We start from the raw sequence: 23,276 nt of genomic DNA on the forward strand, positions 1-23,276 counted from the left end.
TCTTTTTCAGTAACCCTGGTATGCTAATCTTAACAAACTACATCAACTATTGCAAAAATGCGTATACACCTGGAAATATAAATATTGTAAGTTGTGTGCATCTGATGCATACAGTATAGATTTGAGTTTCATCTTCCAGCCATATCATGTGGAGTTATAGCCATTTAGTAAGGTTAATTTCAGTCTGTTTGAAAATATCAATAGCTGTATTAAAATTAAAAAAAAAAAAGTTTAATAATTCCTACCTTGCAAATGACCCTCTCAATTTTACTGTCTCCCACATATTTTATTTAACTATTTGCATTTTGTTCACTGGATTAGTTGTACTAAGTTTGAGGTCAATTTTTAGGCAAGAGCTGATATGCAATTTATACTGACTGGGGATAATTGCCTGTTTGTTTCCTTTTGGATCATGGGTAGAAGAGCAATATGGAGGACGGAACTGGGAGGGATGTGGAGGGATGTGTCAAGATATAGTGAGAACACTAGCAAATGACAACGCAGCTACCTGAAACTGATGATACCTCCCCTTTTACCATTGGCTAACAACAAGCAGCTCTGGGTGAATATTCTATCCAAAATACAGACTGAAAATAGCTTGATGGAAGCAATGGAGCTTTAGGTGGATTTAGATGTTACCTTGCACTTCTCTGCTTTTCAGTTATGGGATGCTGCACTACATGAGAAAAATGAAAGGACAGCTCATCAGTGACAGTGCCAGGTGGTTTACTGAACACTAACAAGAGGACTGGAAGTATGACGACCGCAAACTCAGTCAAATGGAATTCAGGGCTGCAGGATGAAGGCAGGATTACTTTGAAGCATAACATGATAGAACAAAGGTAATTTAGTTTTTTATTTTTCTTTAATTCATAAAGGGCTCATATCAACTAGTAAGATTTTTAGAAATGTGTAATTCAGCCATTCGGCATCATCATTTCACAAATAAGGCCATTAGTGCACTTTTGTGTTAGAAGTACTCTATAACTTAAAAGTCAAGATGGAGGAGTGTCTGCAAACATTCCTATGATATTTTGAGATGAAAAAGTATTTTGTATCATATATAACTTTGGGCACTATAATTTATAACTTAAATCATAGGCAGGAAAATCCAGTTAGGGGCCAGAGACTCTTGGAAATAAATTGCAGTGAGGTCTGCCTTATTAAAACCAAGTGGTGTAATGGAGTGGAGGATGGAAAGATATAGCTGAGATAAAGATAAGCAAGAATCACATAATACATTGGACAAGAAGATATTTATAGGCATGATTAGGTATACTTCATTGCTATGGTGTCCTGTATAGAAAATGTGATTTTTTATGGGGTTTTGGAGCATTTTGAGCATGAGCATCAAAAATTAATGTGAGGAGGTGTGACATGATGAAAAGTACATGTGAGAAAATTGTATATAAATGTAGTACCACTCAGTATTTTTACAGAGAGTTTACAGATAATAACAAGGCAACACAAGCTGTGATACCTACTACTATGTTGGCAATTCAAAATGTACTTATCAGTTATTAGGTCCAGAAGAATATCTTTGAGGGGATCCTCCTCAACAAGTGAAAGGGATGTTCCTAAGAGAGTTCTGTATCTTTAAAATGGATTTATTGTTTTGTCAGTTTCTGAATGAGAAGATGCTGGAACTGGACGTATAGAGAAGGAGGCAATGGGTGGCAGAAAACAAAAGGATTGAAGATGGTAAAAACAGAAAGCCAAAATAAGAAAATCATGTCCATAACTGTGAATGTTACACATGGCAAGATTACATGTTTTCACTTGTGTGCATATATATATATATATATATATATATATATATATATATATATATAAAGTCATTCGGCTTTTCCCAGTTAGGGGTCGCCACAGCGGAACTCCAGTCCGCTAATGATTGGCAGTAGATTTTTACGTGCCAAGTTGCCAGCTCTGATGCACAACCTTCAATGAAGGTACGCCCATTCACGCATGTCTCCACACAGAAGACGCTTTAGCTGAGAATTGAACAGGACAAAGTCTTACTGCGAGGCGACAACGCTACCACAGCACCACCACCGCAGTGTATATATATATATATATATATATATATATATATATATATATATATATATATATATATATCTATATATGTATATACATACATACATACATACATACACGTGTGTGTGTGTGTGTGTGTGTGTGTGTGTGTGCGTATTGAAGACATATATTTTAGGATAGGAAAGTTACCTCACAAGACTTTCTTTTTCTGTTGCCAGAACAATTAGAGTCATTGTTAGTAGGCATTCTTTTCTCTGGGATTTGGAGTGCTAGGTTAAAACCCAATAAGTAAGGAATCATATATCAAGCCTAACTAAATGGGGATCTTGATATAGTTAATCCTGTAATTTTATTTTATATTTTGTACAGTAAATGAAAATATGTGGTAAAATTCCTTTTGTGGCACACTATTTGAAGATTTTTATGGGATTTTGTTAGAAAGATGGAGGCTTGAGCAAAATAATTATTATATCTTTAAAGATATTCAAGTAAAATTTTTTTGGAAAAAAATGGGACAATAGAAATTAGAGTTGTCATGGCATCATCAAGACAGATATGAATTTGTAGACTTATTTGTTGAAGTTTTTTCAATGAGGATGGGCAACATTAGAGGAGACTCTGATACAGGTTATTACTTTCAGGATAAAATTATCCAACAGACATTACCTCTCAGAGACTTAATTTGATGGTTAGGCCATTAAATGTTATGTGTCAGATGTTTAATGAAGCAACAAAACAAAACAATAAAAAAAAGATTATGAAAAAAAATTGATAGTGTGGCTCTCTAGAAACATTAATTTATGAGTTTTTGAATGTTCTCCAGTTCACCAAATTTGGAAGCAGTTTGAACATTATCAGTTTTCAGAAATTAGTGAAGTAGCACTTTTAGAACTGCATATTAACTTTTTTACATTATAGGAGTCAGAAGGAATCAAGTTTTATCTAAGTATACTTTTTGTATAGCTTTCAGAAAAGTTGAGTAGTTCATTGTTGTCTAATTTTATACAATAATTAATGGCAAATACATATGTCACAAGCCATTCTTGTCTAAAATTTTGTAAAGATGATTCCTTGATTTAATTTGATGTAAATACTGAGTCTGAGTTTGTAAAGAGTTTTGTCTAAAATTTCTGAAAATGATACTTTGAGTTAACTTGGCATAAATACTGAATTTGAATTTGTGATTTAAGTAAAATAAATATCACTTCTTTTTTTCAATGTGTTGTGGATCGTTTACATCCATCCTAACATGGACAGCTTCCTACCACCATATAGGGCAAATGTGACCTCATTTTAATGTTTTACCCAAAGGACTGTATTTCAGGAGTGCAGCATCTTCATCCTTCCATCATCTTCATCTTTCCATTATGCTGCACTGTGATGTCAGCACTGCAAAACGAATCAAAGGATCTGGTGTAGGCATAGAACTCACAGCTCTACATTTGTGCCACATCAAAGGCAAGTGTGTTAACTTGCTTCTATTTCCTACTGACAACATGCACTTCCCCGTGGTATGTCACATTACTGGGAATATACTGAATGTAGAACATAACATTACAACATATTATACAATGACTGGCCATAAACACTCAAAAACAAGCACGCTGATTGGCCAGCCCAACCAGCGTGCCCATTGTAAATCTGATATATAATTACGGAAAAAGGTCCGGTCGCCCAGACTTTTTCCGTTAGTATATCTCCTGATTTTTTTTTTTTTTGTGTGTGCACAGGTAGCTACAGAGAAAGAAAGATCTCTGTTGCTTTAATCTCACTATGTTATACATTTAACATAGCAAGATATCTTTTTTTTAAAGATGTCTTGCTATGTTAAACTCGTAAAGATGGCTTAAAAAAAGGGAAAGGAGATCTTCCTTTCTCCCTTGCATTTTTAAAGATATCTCACTATGTTAAACTCATTTAACATAGCGAGATAGCTTTAAAAAAGCAACAGAGATCTTCCTTTCTCTGTTGCTATCTCTACACAGCACTGTTGTGTTGCGTAAGCATGGGAACATGACCCTTATGCATGCACAGTTCATCAGAAATGCCCCAGGAGACCTGCAGAAGGGTAGAATGGAGGCATTATACAGTGACATTATTTAAGAAAAGTATTTTTTTTCTTAAATAATGTCATTGTATAATAGCAATAACCCATAGCTGGGTGTGGGCAATGTTGGATTTACCCACGGTTGGCTTTGTTTGGTCACTTGGGCTTCACGCTTATGACCAAACCACACCAACCGTGGGTAAATCCAGCATTAACCACACCCATCTGTGCGTAAATCCAGCATTACCCACACCCATCCGTGGGTAAATCCAGCATTAACCACACCCATCCGTGGGTAAATCCAGCATTAACCACACCCATCCGTAGGTAAATCCAGCATTAACCACACCCATCCGTGGGTAAATCCAGCATTAACCACACCCATCCGTGGGTAAATCCAGCATTACCCACACCCATCCGTGGGTTATTGCTTAATAACGCAACACATCTGCATAACCTCTCATTATCTAGTTATTATAGTGCTGCTGATTTGCTCACTACTGTGGATGTGAATATTTAGCAGAACTTGTAGGGAGTGCTGCAGAAAGCAAAGAGGTAACTACTTCAAATGCACATTTATTTCTAGTAGGAGCAATATCATAAGACAGTAATGATTTACTTGAGGAACATCTTTATCCAAGGGTAACAATAAAAGGTACTTTGATGTGAAAGGATTCCAAACCAAACCATAGAGCAGCACAAAGATTTTGCAACAGAAGTGAGAAACTTCTGCAAATTTTCAGAAGTCTGAGATGTATGAATAAATTGTTCACTAGGCTACTATAGACATGTGACAGTGATTACTATTTGTAACCTCTAAGGAATTCAGGATTACATGTGTTCTGTGGTGTCTGTACTGGTTTCCTGCTCAGCTTAGGATCTACTTTAGAGTATCACTACTGTGTAACTGAGCACTTCATAATTTGAACCGAGTCTATTTAAACACCTGGTGCAAAAACTATGTCTGTGCAGGACTATTCCTTCACCTCCTGCAGTGCTGATGGAGGTTTCCTGGTACCACTTACACCTGCGGGCAACTGAACATTTTATATCACTGCCCAGACCCCTTGGAATGCTCTGTTGAACTGGATTAGTGATTCCTACTGTTGCTGTCTTTAAATTCCATTTAAAACTATATTTCTTCCAACAAACATTACGTAAAACAAACAAAATTGTTCCAACAAATTCTAACGTTTATTAATATAACATTTATTAATTTTATAGCTGCAGTATATTTGGTACACACATTATTGTTATTTACATTTGTGTGTTATTTTATATTATTTATCACCTTCTGAACGATGTGACATAAATCAAAAGTAGATCGACTGATATCGTCAGAAGCAGGCCATGTTCAACCACTGCATTTCTAGAATATGATGAAAGATATTTAAGCATTTCATTTCATTTCATGAAAACTTGGCGAGGTACCGCATTTCCATTTCCATATATCCAGCCAGGTATATGTACTACCACTACCTATCCACTACCTCAGTTGTGTATCTGTGATCATTCTAGACAATATCCACGACAGGAAACTTGTTCTAGTTTGAAAAGGCCTAAGAAAATAAATGTATTAACTTCTGCCATGCAAAGTCCTAGCTGGAACATTGCTTGCATAATTTAGAGGAGATCTTATCAGAAAGCATCAAAGATAAATACATATCAAGCTTACCTGATCAGATAGTCTAAGCCTGTTTTTTCCACAAAAATCTTTAACTGCATGTGGTTTAGTGAAATGATGGCTATTTCCCCTCCTTCTTAACTTCTCTTTTTGCATCAGCTACCATCTTAACATCAGACCTGATCTTGGTCTTCTGGCTCATTTATGGCCAATCACCTGTAGAAGGGCCATCAATGAAGTAGCCATCACAGGCAGTACACGTTTTTTTCTAGTGAGGTCATGCATCCACTGCACATGCTTAACTATACAAAGGAATGGGCTGCCTGCCCTGGTCATTTCTACTGTCTGCAAGGGACATTGCAAGCAGCACAACCTTCCTTTCCTGAAGCACAAGAGACACAACACCATCTCTGTGGTGCTCCTGCGTACCAACACAACACCCAATGAGACATGAGCAGGCCAAATTCCTTCCCTCCCCTTCCTTGCTGCCTGCCTCCTTCAGTGCCAGGGCCACTAAACACACCACTATTCAATGGTTCTCAGCTAGGTTCAATCTCTCTGTACTACTGAGCCAGGCCACTCCTAATTCATTTCTTGGCATTCTTAAAATTTGGAGTTTCTTCAAGGCCACATCACATTCCACAGAAAAGATTGTCTGCATTTTCCAAACAAAAAAGAGAAATGTCTAAGCAGCAGTTGCCTTAATATTTACAACATTCTATGCTGACTCCTTCCTATCATCAGAGACTTTTTCATAGCTAAACTGTAAGAGCTCAATGGACAAGCAAATCCCTAAGTATCTAATGCTTACAGTTTGTCAGTCAGTCATCTACAAGGACTTACTCAGAGAAGTTATTAGTAAAACTTTCAATTTAGTTGTATTAATTTTTAGCTGTGAAACAGTCATAAAATACTGGAACAAAGAACACTAGCAGGTGACTGACTTGGCTAATGGTCAGCACAGAGCTGTCTACAAATAATTAGACCTTACATAAGCGCACCCCCTATTGTATTCCTATTATTTGATCAATCAGTGTAAAGGAAGCTGCCCGCAACTCCACAGCTATTGAGAAAAAGAATGAAGACAGCAGGTGTTTGTGTATTATTTCTGAACTGCACAGAAAGCCTGACGCTACAGTTAAGTGAAACACACAACTGTACTTCATTTGCTTCTTAAATTCTTATGTGCGTACACTTGAGTTTGCAAACTATTCTGCATTTCAGCCATGTTTTTGGTGATGTGTGCAAGATTAAGGGCTAAGAAGTTTAATTTCAAAGCACTGACATATCCAAATAACTAAATAAGAACAAAACAAAAAAAATAAATACATGCATATATACATACACACACACACACACATACATACATATATATATATATATATATATATATATATATATATATATATATCTATATCTATCTATATCTATATATATATATATATATATATATATATATATATATATATATATATATATATACACACGTATACATATTTTCATATTCTGTATACTATGCAACAATAGTCTCAGGCGGTTGCATCATCAGACTAACCCAAAATTTGCTTCTGCATTGTATACACTCAAGGCAGCACAACTGTTCAAAAGTTCATCTGAAATTACTGTTTCATGACAAAGAAGATACAAGCTGCTTTGCTCTCTAAGTATCCAGCAGATCTGATTTTTAGCGGGTCCTGTAATTTTCAGAGGTTCCCATAACAATTTCAAGTTGGCCCAATACTTAATACTGCACATGGATGCCTTAAATGTATTGATAAGGGGCCTTGTCATCAAAAGTGAGACTCAGAGGATTCTAGGTCCAGGTAACATAAACTGATCATGCTGAAACAAACATTATACATTTCATTGTCATGGTGACAAAATTAAATACATTTCCAGATTTTATCAACAAAAATACACAGAAGACAAAACTCTGTCAGAATAAAGGACTTTACTAGAAAGGTTTTTCTAGACAGTTGTGTCCTTCAATATTTTAGCAGCGAATATCAAGAAATGGTCTTGATAAAATCAGCTGCTCATCTTGTTTAAAAAGTGAGAGTTACATACCTATAAGAGGCACCGAGTCTGATGTTGCAGGCATAATTTCAGCAACAAGGAGCATGAACACGGTCAGTGAAAGCAGCACTGTTATCCCTGCAATGGTAAAATATGAGGAGAGAAAGAAATTACACCATTAGCATGCCAAACAAGTGGACAAATGACTTTTACTATGCAGCAGTGATAGAAATGGGCTTTTACTTTTATACATGGATGTACAATGTTGCCAGCAACATATCTATGATATAAAACAAAGTAGCTGCTAATGGACATATTAGGCGTGACAGAGACATTGCTTCGGCTTAAGAAGGATACTTTCTCTAAGAGTGCATTGTTATGCTATTAAATACTATAATACTCTACGTTGTTCTGTTAACTATACAAAATGGCACCATTCTTGATTTCTTCCACCATTATGAATAATGTCATTTTACAACACAGACTTCATAAATAACATTCACAACTTTGCCGATAAAACATATATAGCACTGTTGCAAAAGCGATAGTCCAGTCTAGCTACATGAAACCAAGTGCATCTTTTGCTGGTATTGGTGCTTTGGTAAACTGTGATCACCCAGGAAAAGTCATATGTTCAGTACTTTCTAATGCAGCATTGACCTCTATGAAACAATCTGCCTATCTTTACAAACTGTGCTGGGAAGTAACATTATGTGCCTACTAGAATTTGTGTGTTAAACCTTAGAATTATGTTTTTTGTGGATGAAAAATTGGCACTTAGGCTCTCTTGAGTTTTACATCCTAGCCACATTTGCTGACTCATTTGCTTCCGATTTTTTGTCACGATTAATGTTGAATTTCTAATGTATGAAAGTGTGAAAATTGAAATAGTGAGACTAAAAGGTCAAATATACACAAAATACAGTGCATTACTTAGACATGCAATGATCCTGGATTTATGTATGCAAGTTAGCAGGAAACTTATGTGTGATTGTGGCGGCAGTGGTAAAACCCCCCACCCCCACAAAACACATTGGAATTATTATTATAGCAGGCTTTGAGATTCATTGTATTTATTAGGTACTTGCACTTTCCATATTATATGATTTATAATCACGTCTTGCTCTTATTACTGGGAGTCTCAAAGTTAAACCAAAAAAGCAGATAATAATAAGATTTTTGACAATCTTGCATTGGTCACTATGAAGTAATTAGGTCACAAAATGAGGAGAACGGCACTTGTATACCCAGTGAAGATGTTACACATGCACCCATGTTACTGTCTTTGAGTTCTAACATTCCAACAATGAGATATACATTTGTCTGGCTATTTTGGCTATTTTTCCAGAACCCCCTTCTTAACATTTCACTCTACCAAAGATAGGTATTGTACCTAGGCTAACCAGTTTACTAGTTTATTTTACTGCACAGACTAGACTTTCTAACAGCAAACTTGCAAAACTCATAGCAACATGAATAATCTTCCAAATGTTTGCAACACCATTTCTCATCTGTCAAGGCCTAGTCTTGAGCTCTAAAATCAAAATATGTTATTCTATGAACAGGGAATAAGGGAGAAGGCCAACCTTACATACAGTCATTCACAATGAATCCATCTTCTCTGTTATTCATTGCTTAATCATTAGAAATACATAACAACTGCATTTAAAGCTTGCAATGCCTCCTTACTCTTTATAACCCAAACATATTCTACCCCACTGATCATATTTTTTGAACTCAAGTTCTAGGATACATCATCCCCGACACTGACATCTGCTACATCTCCACTTATAATGCATTTATGGAAAAGCTTGTAATCATCCTTCAAAAAAGAGAATAATGTATGTACTTCAGGCTTTCCTCTCATAACACAGGCAACTGCATACTGAGAACCACTTTTACCGCCTGCCTGTATGTTCATCACCTCAGTGATACATTTAAAGTGTGCTTGTCTGTTAAACATTGAACAAGATAGGCCGCGGTGGTGCAGCTGTTAGCGTTGTCGTCTCACAGCAAGAGGTTCTCCTGTTCGATTCATGGCTAGAGCACCTTCTCTGTGGAGTCTGCATGTCTCCCCATGGTCAAGTGACGTTACAGACATGCAGGTAGGTGCATGCATGAATGGCCGTGCCTTCTTTGAAGGTTGGGTGTTGAGCTGGCAACTCAGCACCGTAAAAATCCACTGCCAATCATTAGCGGACGGGAGTTCCACTGTGGCGACTCCTAACCGGGAAAAGCCAAAAGACTTTTTAGTGCTAGTATGAAAATGTTTTAAATAATCTGTGCATCTGTGAAGATGAAGATGCAATAAAGATGTGGCAAAGATGGTAACAGTCATGATGTTGAAGATGTGTTGAAGATGATGGTAATGAATATGACAATAACGATGAAGATGAAAATAAGGATAATAAAATGATGAAAATGCAGTGAATATTATGATAAAGAAGTGATGATGTTTTGATGAAGATGTAATGAAGGTGGGAGTGTGGCAAAGGTATGAAAATTCGATGATGATGAGGAGAAGGAGAGGAGGAGGAGGAGGAGGATGAAAAAGATGCAGTGATAATGAAACTGCGATGAAGATTGTGATGTTATTTAAAAACACTTTCTCAAATCCTTCTGAAATTTGACCTCACTTTCTTATTAAGTTCTCCTCATACCAAACATCTGCATAGCTTTTGTGACCTGTAGTAATCATCTTGCATTCAACAATCATCTCAGCTCTTTCCATCACTTCTTTCTGGCTAAAATAAAATTGCTTTGCCATTTATTACTTACTTATATGCCCTGAGTTCTCCAACATATGTATTGATATACTGCTAAATTCCTCATGTCAGTTATGCATAATCCTTGAATTATACTGATGCATACAATACTCCAGATGCAGTTTCAGGGATGCATTTTGTGGTGAGAATATTACTGCCTGATCCTGGACTTGTTTTGTTAACATATCACAATATTGAACTTGGCTTAACTGACAGCTTCTACAGGTGGGAGAAAGAACCCTATTCCTAGCTATGATAACCCAAGGTCATTCCTATGATTATACAACGTGACCTTGATTCAGCCCATAATATTCAACACTTTCTATGACTTGGCATTAAATCATTATCTCCTATTCATAACTCTCAAATGTCCCAATTTTTACCTTATATTTTAGTTCTGCTTCTCAAAAAATCTGTGGCTTTCTGAGAAATCACTGAAGATTAAGGTAACTAAATAATGGCACACATTTGAGTTTCAAATATTCAGAAAATGCATGCCTACACAAAACCTGTTTTATTTAGCAAATTTTAAGTTTATCAAAGCAATATTTAAAATATGTCCCTACATTTGGGTCTTTGTCCCCACTCCATTATTTTAGACTTTGTCCAGATGTCTTGCAGGGAGAGGTACGCTCCTATTTTCTTTACAGTAGAAACATCTGTATATGTTCTCTGCAGCTATATTTCCACTTCTCTAATAGCAACTAAGTTGCCATGACCTTTATGAACAGCTTAACTCAACTGTGATTTTCCCTAGCATAAATTATGTGATAATTCTGGCCGTAGCCTGACTTAGTATTGTCCTTAGTGGTACCCAGTTCTTCACTAGTCTTGCTGCAGATATTTCTTCATATACATATATATATATATATATATATATATATATATATATATATATATATACGTGTGTGTGTGTGTGTGTGTGTGTGTGTGTGTGTGTGTGTGTGTGTAGATTGATAGATATATGCATTCATGGCTGTAGAGTGTTGTATGTGTGTGTTTGTGTGTGTGGAGGAGGTTGCCTATGTCTGTGTGTGTTGCTTTGTGTGGGTGTGTTTTCTATATCTGTGGGAACGAAGAAGGGCTCACAAGTTTAGATGCATGGCTGTTACATCTAGCAACACTAGGTCACCAGATAACTTAGTCTACTGCAAAACATACTAAGTTCTGAGTGTAGCTACACAAAAACACATAGATTTGCTGCATTTATTACCTTAAGCTTAAATGAAAAAGAGCATGGATTGCCATTGTAATTTACCTATAGAATAAGCCAAGGAGTGTACCTCAGAGTGCATAGGATTCTAGATCTTTCTGGAACTCAGCAGACCCTGGCTATGCCCCTACTCTCAGGAACTCTTTAATCTCTTAGGTCTGGCTATTTGCCTGTCACTGTGTTTACTTTTATGTATTGTCTGCTGTAGAAGAAGTACTTTTCCACATTTTAATTCATTATCAGGTAACACATTACACCCATTACATGGGTGAAGAATGGTTAACAGACACCTTTGTTTTGAGAAAAAGACATAAAGTGCACAATATAACATATAGCCCAATTCCAGAAATGCTGAGAGCCTTTATAGCCTCAAATGCAATGTACAGAACATCAGGCAAGGGAAACAGAACTGACCTAATCTATTTTAAGGTCAGATGCCATCTATGATGATTGTTTGCATCATCTGTCATAGTGCATATTTACTAGATCTAGAAAATGAAGCTCCCATATGCATATTCAGAGGAAGAGTCATTGTTTATTATATTGAGAATAAATAAAATTACTATTAAATGTTTTATTACTGAATGAAGAAAAGCATGCTGATGCTAAGGATTGAAAGAAAATATTATAAAATCATCTTTTGAATGGAAAGTTGTTAAAACGTTGCTAAAATACCAGAGTCCAATATTATCTGTGCAGGATCAGATCTCTGTATAATATCATTCTGTCAGTTTTACCTTAGACATTTTTTTTATAATATATACCTAGTATGCTTTGATGAACTATTATAATCAGAAAAGAAAACAAACTTGACCTGGATTTTCTAAGTGTGCTGTTAGCTGAAGAGGGACATTTACCATTTGTGATTTATCCATCTGTTAGACATTTTGTAAAGAAATCCTTGCATATTTCAGTGTAATACCTGTTAGAATTGAATGCATATGTTAAAAGAAGTAATTGTATTTATGACCTAGAATGGTAAAATTAAATGTCTTGCTGCTGTTTCCAGAGCTACTTTAGCATTAGTTCTGTACTGGATACTAAAGTCCCTCTATCAGGCATTGAGAAATTTAAAGTTTACCATCGCTACATGTAATTAAAAGTTAAAATAATAATAATAGAAAAGCTTAATCTGATTCATATTAATTCAAGTTAACAGATTTCTTTTGAAAAATTACTGTACTATTAAAATGATTATCTTGAACTAATTAAAAGAATAAAGACAGTGTGAACAAAAAAGTGAAGGCTGCCCTGCTGCTAATCACTATGCCATTGACATTCTCCATTGCCATATAACCCTATTAGAATGCTAAGACCATACTATGTGAGTCTTCAGACTCTAAAACATTAAATGTGATTTTACAGATGTAACACTGAAGTGCATAACTCATTAGAATATATCAAAATAATTTTTAGTTGGGGAGCAGACTCCACAGCCCCTGCCCCAGACATGGTGTACTGCACCCCCACACCTCAGCCAGGTATATATATTAACTCTGAGAGTATTGCACCCTGACCAAGGGAGGCAATTCTTCAAGATGCAACAATTTATTTAGTCTATACTTCCTGTTTTAGGACTCACATTGTGAGGTCTCAGACTCATAATGGGAACCTCACTGAAATTATATGGCATTCAAAGTGATTCAGTCATTAATATCAGCTGATTGGAAAGCAGTTGCTATTGTACGTTTCTATTAGTATCTGTCCAGTAAAGTCAAAGAAAGTGATGAGTCAACTGCTTTGTGGATGTTCTTCTTTGATTACTGTGGATCTTCATTCTGTGGATGACCAATATTAGCAAGTATGCAGGCAGTGCAAATGAGATACATTGCCCATAGGAAAATGTAATTTGATTTTATATACAGAATTTTGTTAAAAAGCCAGCAGTCTCAATTCCATGTGAGTATGAATGACTTGGGGTGCAAAACCCTGAGAGACATGTAGAAAGATATGTTGTATCTCACCATGCATATGCCCAGTAACTACCTCTCACCTCTCCAGATTTGTGCCTCAAATGGTTGGTCTTTTCCTCATTAAGTAAAGACAGACATCCAAGTTTCAGACAAGACAGACATCCGAGTTTCAGACTTTGTATCCTTCAGAAAATGCATGGTAATGCAAAAGCTGTTATTTATCAAGTTTCTAAATTGAAAGTGCAATGATTACAGGCTGCCCTTATTTTTGTGTCTTCGTCCCCCCATTATTTTGGCTTTTTCCAGATTTCTTGTACTGTGAAGTTGAGATATATGGCCAGTGCCAGCACTTCACTAGGCTTGAAGGGAAATCCTTCCTTCACCCAGAATGAAACCTATATACAATGAAATGATGCTGGCTTCAGTAATTGGCCTAGTAGTTAAGTGTTACTCTAGGGGTGTTCAGTATGTGTCAGCACTGGATAAGATAATTGGTGGTCTAATCCCCTTCACCTAGGATAACCTACACATCTGACATCACACCTTGCATTTACTGGATAAAGATCTTGCTGCCCATAAACTGTCATTTTGGGCAGGACCTTGGAAATGAACAACCTAGCATAGCAGCCATCAATGCAGCCATTTGCAAACATAAATTGGACTGAATCAAGGTGGCCATTCTCATTGGCAGAAATTGTAACAATAAAATTGACTGATTTTTGAGGTGCCTGCAACTTGAACACATACTGTACTTGGATTTTGTACTCACCATGCAGTCAGGCCTGGTGGAAACTATTTTGGCTTTTTTATACGTTTGTCAAGGACCACATCACTTCTAGGCAGATTCACATGGACCTACAAATAACACTAAGTGAACTTCACCGTATTCTGATGAAGACAAACTATCAACTTATAACATCCTACAGTACACCAACAATGTCTCCTGGTGATCATGTAAAGTTCCTAAATGTACTTGAGGAATATCTATTACCAAAAACACTTTTATAATGAGAGACATCAACTACCCCTCAATAAACTTGTGCACCAATACTTTTAAAGTCCGGTTTGTCCAGAGTTTTCAAGAATTATTAAATAAAAATTTGTACACTGCTTTTTGAAGTAAATGTAGTAGCATACATTTGCATCTGTAAATATGTATATGGTTATAGCATATCCTTGTATCTGTAAATATATTTTGTCCATTTCTTATGTAATTCTATTCACCCAGACTGTGCCTGAAAATGGTTCACTGAGATCAGTGTATTACCCCAGTAAACAGATATAAATAAATAAAAATAAAAAATAATAAATTCCCTGGAACAGACAATCGAGGGGATATAATATTCTTGACTGGTTCTAACTAATATAGCCACTACATGTATTTTAGTTTCTCACTTCCTAGTTAAGTCTGAGCATTAACTTGTAATATTCTCTTTTAAAACCTTTACAGCCCCTGCAGTCAGTAATTCTGAATGACAGTATTACAGATGGACAAACCTTCTCAAACTCTGAAATGAGCTATCCAAGTTCACTTGTAGCACTACCAAATATGACACTAGCAAAGCTGATATTTATACAAAAGAGCTATATTCCCATATAGGTGAGTGCCCAGATGAAGTTGCTACTACTACAGCTGAATTTTATTTATTTAACATTTGTTTACCAGGAAAGGCCGACTTGGAAAGAAGCCAATTTTAAGCAGAGGGCCAGGGAGAAACATTCCAGATGCATGTCTTTGAAATATGGGAGGAAACTCGAACACCTGGAGAAAACCTACACAAATGCAGAGAGGACATGCAGACTCCACACAGAAGGTACCCCAGCCAAGAATTGAACAGGAGACCTTCTTGCTATGAGGCAACAATGCTACCGCTGCACCACTGCGCAGAACATTTAAGAGCAAACAATCCTGATGGTCTACCAGCTAAAATGAACAAATTCATAAATCACAGCAGATCTAAAGTGTCTTATATTAAAGATTGCATTGAGAATATCATTAAGAAGTAAATAAGATATGAGTCCACCATGAAAATCACTGTAAGGATAGGTGAAACAGCAACTAGAACAAAACACTGATACTTTATTAAAATAACACCAGGTTAAGCGCTTTCATCTAATAATAACTTAGACTTCATCAGAACCCCATCTGTTAGCCAAACCTTCTTTAAATAAATTAACCCACCAATCACCCCACATATCGTCAAGAATAATTAAAAGTTCATGGGACTTCAAAATTTCAAAATACAAGTACTTCCTAACATTCATCCTACCAATATGCTACTATGTAAACAATATACTACATAATACATTCATAAAATTGATTACAATAACACAACTGTTCATTGCCTAATATGTAAAAATATGCTCAATGCACACCTATACTATTTTAAAACTACAAATGCATATCAGAGAGTTAAACTTTCATATGTTACTAATACATCATGTCCTAGCTTGCAACACTGGTTTTATTGAAATATATTCATTAATACCAGGAGGTGTAGTGACATTCAATAAAATTTGCCACCTAACCTCCTTGTTACCCAGGATTGCCTTAATGTTACTACCTCTACTTGATATATTAACTACTTCTAATAAAGCAAATTTAAATGTAGTGCAGCTTTTACTGTCCCTAATGTGCCTGTACAAGCCATTATTTTCACCCTTTCTGCTAATTGCATACAAATGGTCATAAATTATATCTTTTAAATGTCTCCCAGTCTGTCCAACATAATAACTGGGACATGAAGTACACAAAGCAAAATAAATAACATTTTTCGTTTTACCACTTGCCATAGCTGAACTGTATAACAGTTTTGCTAATATTACCTACCTCAACTGTCATGTCTTCTAATATTGTTCCACACTGATTACAGTGTCCACATTTTCTTGTACCATTCCTTGGTCCCTTTGTAAAAGAACCATTCTTTTCAAACCTCTTTTTTAAATTATTACCTACACTATGTACAAATCTAGGCTCATTTCCAATTAAAGAAAATAACCTCTCGTCACACTTTAAAATATTCCAGTTGTTTCTAATGATCTTTTTAACCTGTTCAGTGTGACAATTATAAGGTAGAATACAAGCCCTGTTATAATCTAGACCATCTTTATTAGTTATGGGAGAATTGTCATTCCTATTGTAAGCACCTAATAATGGTTTATACTTAATACCCTCTGACCACTAACATAACCAATAGCGTCATCCACCACATATGCTGGGTATCCTCTTTCCCTGAACATAGAACCAATAAAATTCAGCTCCTGCAGTATCTCTCGATGATCCGATGTCATACGTGCTGCACGTATACATTTTCCTTTGACTATGTTATTTTTTAACTTGAGGGGATGACAGCTATTGTATTCCAAATAGGAATTACTAAATGTACTCTTCCTATATATCTTAGATTTAAACCCACTAGTGGTAGTGGAAATATAAGTATTTAAATATGCTATGCCCTCCAAACTAAGCTGATGAGTAAATTTTAAATATGTAGTGGATATATTAAGATATTGAACTTAATAATTAATTAATTAATTATGTAAGTAAAATAACTAATTAAAAATAAACTAATCACATAATTAGAAAACGGAAATGGTACAAAGCTGACACTTTAATTTCAATAAGACTTAAGTGGACTAAGATGAAGATACAAGAAAAGTAGTGGTTTGGGGAGGATTGAGATATTAATATAGCACATATTGTCTGATGGCAATATTATGGGAATGATTGTCTGTTGAAAGTGGATCTTTAATAGAGAAGTATAGAAAGCATTGCAGATACCTAGGTATTATAACAAGTAATAATGTTTTGATTAATGAGAAAGAATTGAAGATAATTTAGATGAGAAATAAAAGTATACAGAATATAGTAAATGATCAGAAAAGGCAAATATGGAAATGTGAAGTGAAAGGAATGAAGAACATGGAAGCATCTATCCTATACCCCAAATGGAAAGACCACATGATGTTTAAAAAGCTGATTTGAATGTGGAAGCTTTTGGTTATTGATGAAATTAAGTAGTCTTTTTTCAGAATTCTTATTCAGCAATATACAACAAAGCTGTTTGGAAAGATTAATCATCACTGAGATAATGCTGTCTAGAAAGGAATGTTTATATTTGGAAATTGCTAATGGGAGTGTTCACAGGAAAAAATAAATGCATTCATATGTTTGTATATATGATATGGATGTTGATTTGTTACTATGACAGAAGTAAAGTGGTTATACATTATGCAAGGAAAGATTAATAAAATATGTGATAATTACATATTTAGAGATGGGAAGCTATAGCAGGACAATTGCATATGGGAGAGTCAGTTTAATATTAATTACAACATAAATATCTGTAATGCAATTAGCTAGTTATTAAAAAATCAATGCATTCCTCTATTGTTTAGTGAATTACATACTGTTATGTAGAGCAGAATAGCACATTTGTAGGGTAAAAATGTTTATAAAGTAGGTTAAGACTTTTTTATATTAAACATGGTGAAAGATATGCTTAGTAATTAATGATTATGTAAAGGTAGACCAGTATAAATAAATGGTGTAATGTAGATAGTTATTACTGAGGAACTGATGACTTGGCATAATAATTGTGATTAAGGATGGGGGGCATATCGCAGGTAAAAATGAGCATGTCTAAGGCTATAAGCACTAAGGTTACAAGCACAGAAATAAAAAAAGTGATAGTACTTAATGATAATTAAGGGATTTAGCATGGTTGGCTTGAACGAGCATGATAAATTATTATAAAATTGGTCACATTTGTAAGAGTATCATGGGGCCCTCTTCCAGGTGACAATGTATTGATTACAGAAATAAACATTGTTTAATTTGGATGATTGATAGGTGAGACATCATGGTCAAGATGATGGTTAAACTTTGCATTTTTATATTCCAGCTATGTCAGTTTGCTTTATAATTTAGGAAAAGATAGACATCTGCTTGAGGTTTAATAAAGAATTAAAATGTCTTTAGCCTTCTACATAACAAGAAGTAAAAACAGATGGCTGTTAAATAATTACAATTGGACAAGCTGGCAGAAGGAGAAAGACCATGTAAAAAGCTGGTATGTAGATATATGCCATGTTATAAAAGATGAAGATGATTTGATTTGTTGATTTCACTGATTGTTGTAAAGCTGAGTTTTATGAATGGGTGCCTCCTGAGGGTGAAGCCCAGACACTACAAGAGAGTGTATCTTTTCATTGTTGTATATTAGTAACTAGGAAACACAGAGGGCACATTTCATTAAGTTAATTCTAGTATTTGCAGAGTTTGGCTAGTGCACTGTACAATACTGAATACAAACTTATAAATTAAATGATGTCTGATGAATGTGGGAAATAAAAGATGCTGCATAGGGGATGGAGTAAGGCAATGAACTGCCTGATAGCAGACATAGGAAAACAGAAAGTAGGCACCAGTTAAGATCATGTACGATGAAGAGGTAAAGAGGTATAGTGACATATAATGAAAATCCAAGGGATGTGACTCCAGCCGAAAAAATATATATTTATAGCAATCTAAAGAATTTAAGGGAGTCAAAAACTTAAATACAATGTCCAGAGTAAAATAAGAAGATAAATGACAGACAACTGCTGCTAACTAGGTGGCTTTGTACTGGTAGTCTTTTCCATTACACTGGATAGACTGGGATGATCTGATTGATTAGGTGCTTTAGGTGTTACTTGTTTAAAGATCAGGCTGGAGTCATGGAGGATGAGTGCTCAGGATATGCAAATGAGCAGTGCATGAGGCTTATTAATATACAGTTAACCACAGATCAATGTTTTGTGCTGTAGAATTTAGAAATATTTTTGAAATAGTTCCCTGTTCTAATAGTCTGATTTTTTCATCAATTAATATACAGTTAACCACAGATCAATGTTTTGTGCTGTAGAATTTAGAAATATTTTTGAAATAGTTCCCTGTTCTAATAGTCTGACTTTTTCATCAATTATAGCTAGTTGTGTAATTATGGAGATAAAGACGTTGGATGATAGTAGTCTCACTTTTATTTGCTATTTAGGGAAAGACATACTTTTTAAAGCAATGCCCTACCAACTACTTTAACTGATCCCTGCTGTCTTAAGTACTGAACTGTTTATGGTTCCCCTAGACACTGTGCCAAAGATTTTAGACTGCCTATACATGAAAAGGACTTTGTATCCCTATATAGGAAGTACATTGCTGCATTTTATGTCATTCATATCAATGTAAAGATATAAATATGGCATGTTCTGGTGTTTTGAGTCATACAGCGTATAAGCTGAAATAATATTTATTTCTCAAAAAAGGTTGCATTTTTGTCATTCAAATGATATAGCAAATAAGACAGATTTTACAAGCAAAAAATGACAACACACACATTCAAGAGGCAGATGTTTCTTTGCATTTATAACTAAAAGTAGACATGATCTACCAGGGGATGAATTTAATAGTCTGTTGTGTATGTATGGTGAAATAGATTAGCACATGTAGAAAAGTCCTCCACTTGCAGTGAAATGCAAACACTGTTCTGAAGCCATTGTAAGATAGTGGAGCACCAAACCCAGGTTCACACTGTTGGGCTGCAGTAGCCATTGCTGCAGGTAAGGTCAGGAGTGCGCATAGATAGCAAGACATTACAAATTGAGTGGGTATGTCCAGAAGCTGGGATGGTTAGTGAGCACAATGAGAGTGGTCAGGGCAACCTGGGGGCAAGAGAATTGATAAGTTAATGCTGTGGGCAGTGTGATCAATCTGCTGTGGGGCTGGGTGGCAGCAAGTAAAGAGCTGTGGTGGAATGCATTCAGAGTAAAATACGTAGATTTGCCATTCATTGTCTTATATTACTGTACTGCCACATATGTCACACACGGGACACACATGGTGCAAGTAGGTTGGTATCAACATTCCAAGTTGCAATGCAATTTAATTACATTTACAGTTAGGATTCATCATGTAAGTCTGTGTATTTTATGTACTTTGCCATGGTGAGGTCAAGATTAAGTTAATTTTTTGTTGAGGTAATAAGTCAGCAGGGTGGGCGGCCACAGTGGCACAGCGGTTAGCGTTGTCACCTCACAGCAAGAGGTTCTCCAGTTCGATCCTCAGGTGGGGTGCCTTCTGTGCTGAGTCTGCATGTCCTCCCTGTGGTCACGTGAGTTTCCTCCGGATGCTCCGGTTTCCTCCCACATCCCAAAGACATGCTGTAGGTGGATTGGACACTCTAAATTGGCCCTAGCAGTGAGTGTGTGCATGTGTGTGCCTTCTGTGGAAGGTTGGGCGCTGGGCTGGCAACTTGACACCATAAAACTCTACTGCCAATCATGAGCAGACAGGTGATCCGCTGTGGCGAACCCTAACTGGGAAAAGCCGAAAAAAGAAGAAGAAGTCAACAGGGTGTAGAATGCAATAACATTTTTAATTTCAGTTTTCATGTATGTCTGTGTGTTTGTGTGTGCATGCATGTGCGTGTGCATGTGTGTGTGTTTGTGTGTGTGTATGTGAATGATTGTCTGATATAGCAGTTATAGGCTGCTATGCAGCTCTTCTACAGCAAAGTTGGAGCAGAACAGGGAGTCTCACTGAGGAAAAGATGCAGACTGCTCTTTGTGTGACTGTCCTACTGACCTGTTTATCTGTGCTATTGTTACAGAACAGTGTGCTTCAGTTTTGTACTAGTATGAACCTAAAATGAATAATTGTTAACTGATTTAAATCACTGTATAACTGCATTTACATTCACATTGACTGGTCATTAGACAGGAAAATTTTATTTGTTTTCATTGACTGTGAAAAAAAGTCCATGATGATAATCTTATTCCATTCCATTTTGTAGTTACTTTTCATCCCTCTTCATTGTAAAGGAGTGCAGGCCTTTCTTCTGTAGACAGTCTATCAGTTTGTGTTGAAGCCTCTGTCATTATAATCTTCGGTCCCAGTGCTGACCTCCTAATACCTGCAAAATCACTGGTGTGTGAATTAAGTCACTGCTTAACATCTGCAGCTGAAGCATTTTATGCTGTTGGTCAGATGCTCAGATTTTATTATACTGACTATAAAAAGCCCACCTGTCCATTGAAGATTATATTTCATTTTTTTCCACTAAGTGTGACAAGTAAGACTTTCCTTTTGTGTCTACACAGAACAGATAATCACTTTTTTGCAGTTTGTATGTGTCCTTCACTTCTAGACAGAGCTTCACTTGAAAATTTTTATCAGTAACTGAAATCACTGTGCAGTGCTGCATACGTTTAATCTTTGATCAAATAATTTGCTATATTTCTTTATTTTTCTCTGCATCAAGTAGTAGAGTAAAATCTGTTGTGATACCCATAGTGAAACTGCTAGGCTAGCCCTGGTCAAATACCACCAACTCAGTAGCCACTAACTTCATTTCATAATATCATATAATACAATTAAAATAAACTGAAATGGTTTAGTCTTGCCTAGGTCAAGCACTTATAATTTAATTGCTGTTGACTTAATTCTATAATATAAAATAATGGCACATAAAAAGTAGTACTCAAAGTAAGTGAACAGCATCAACAACAATCTTTTTTTAATTATAACTTTATTAAAACATGTGAAACAATATTTAACTGGCCTAGAAGTGACAGTGGGCATGGCAACCAGTGCACTTCTTTACGATTTTGTATGCACAGAATCAGGTACGTATTTTTTATTTTATTTTATTTATGTTAGCTTAACAGGAAGGAATGTTCATTTAGTTCCTTCATGTCTGGCTTTCTCTTAATTCTTTGAAAAGTTGTCAAAGCAGAAGTATGTCAATTCCATTCTAGTAAATTATTGTAGAAAGACAGTAAATATCTTATTTCTGATTCCTAAAATTCTAGTACTATATATATATATATATATATATATATATATATATATATATATATATATATATATGCTGAATATGCTACTCTTGGCTATGTGTATATCCTCATTTGAATATGCCCTAGTGCAGTAAATTTAAGAAAAACATCAAACACTAGAAACACATGATGCAGTACCTTGACTACAGAGCACTCTCTCAAGCTCAAACACTAAATTTGTATAAAAGTGTGTTGTTACAAGTCATGCAGGATGGAAAGCAAATGTTCCATTGTAAAACACATTGTTGTTAGTCTACTCGTTACTTCCTATATGGGTATATCAAGCAGGAAATTCAAATAGTTACATGGCCTGGGAGAACATTTTTATCTTGACTCCTGAGATGGCATTGCTCAACTACCACTTTCTACAATCATATTTCATAAAGTACTGTACTTACAAGTGGCAAACACAGCAATATCTGTAGCTTAACATGTGATGCTTGAGTGCTTAATCAACCTCCTTCCACTATGATGATCCTGTGTGTCTCCATTTACAAACAACAATACCCTATAGTGAAACACATTTCTTTTATTTAAGCTTCAATTGGTATTGAAACATATCATAAAGTTGTGGATCCAGTTTCTGTAAAAGTATAACAGAAGACAAAGAAAAATATACACATTTATAGCTTTGTTGGTAACATTCTGTATGCTGTAGCATTGCAATATTCCTACCAGTTCTAATTAAATGTTTCACAGCTGTGCAGCAAATCACACCTCTGCTTTTTAATACAACATGCTGAAACCACAGTAGAGATGTGACTGAAAGGCTGTAGACAAGGTGTACTAA

The 23,276-nt window shown here is 35.7% G+C and overlaps 1 protein-coding gene across 1 annotated transcript in view; it reads right to left on the minus strand.

Moving 5' to 3' along the window:
- LOC122791403 (neuronal acetylcholine receptor subunit alpha-7-like) overlaps positions 1 to 23,276 on the minus strand; it is a 2,335,909-nt gene that overhangs the window by 1,027,296 nt on the left and 1,285,337 nt on the right. The window contains exon 8 of the mRNA XM_044059149.1: positions 7,776 to 7,862. Coding sequence (XP_043915084.1) covers positions 7,776 to 7,862 — 87 coding nt within the window. The remainder of the gene's footprint in view (positions 1 to 7,775; positions 7,863 to 23,276) is intronic.

This window comes from Protopterus annectens, chromosome 17.part0 (genome assembly GCF_019279795.1).
Source record: "Protopterus annectens isolate FY-2018-M chromosome 17.part0, PAN1.0, whole genome shotgun sequence".
NCBI lineage: Eukaryota > Metazoa > Chordata > Ceratodontiformes > Protopteridae > Protopterus > Protopterus annectens.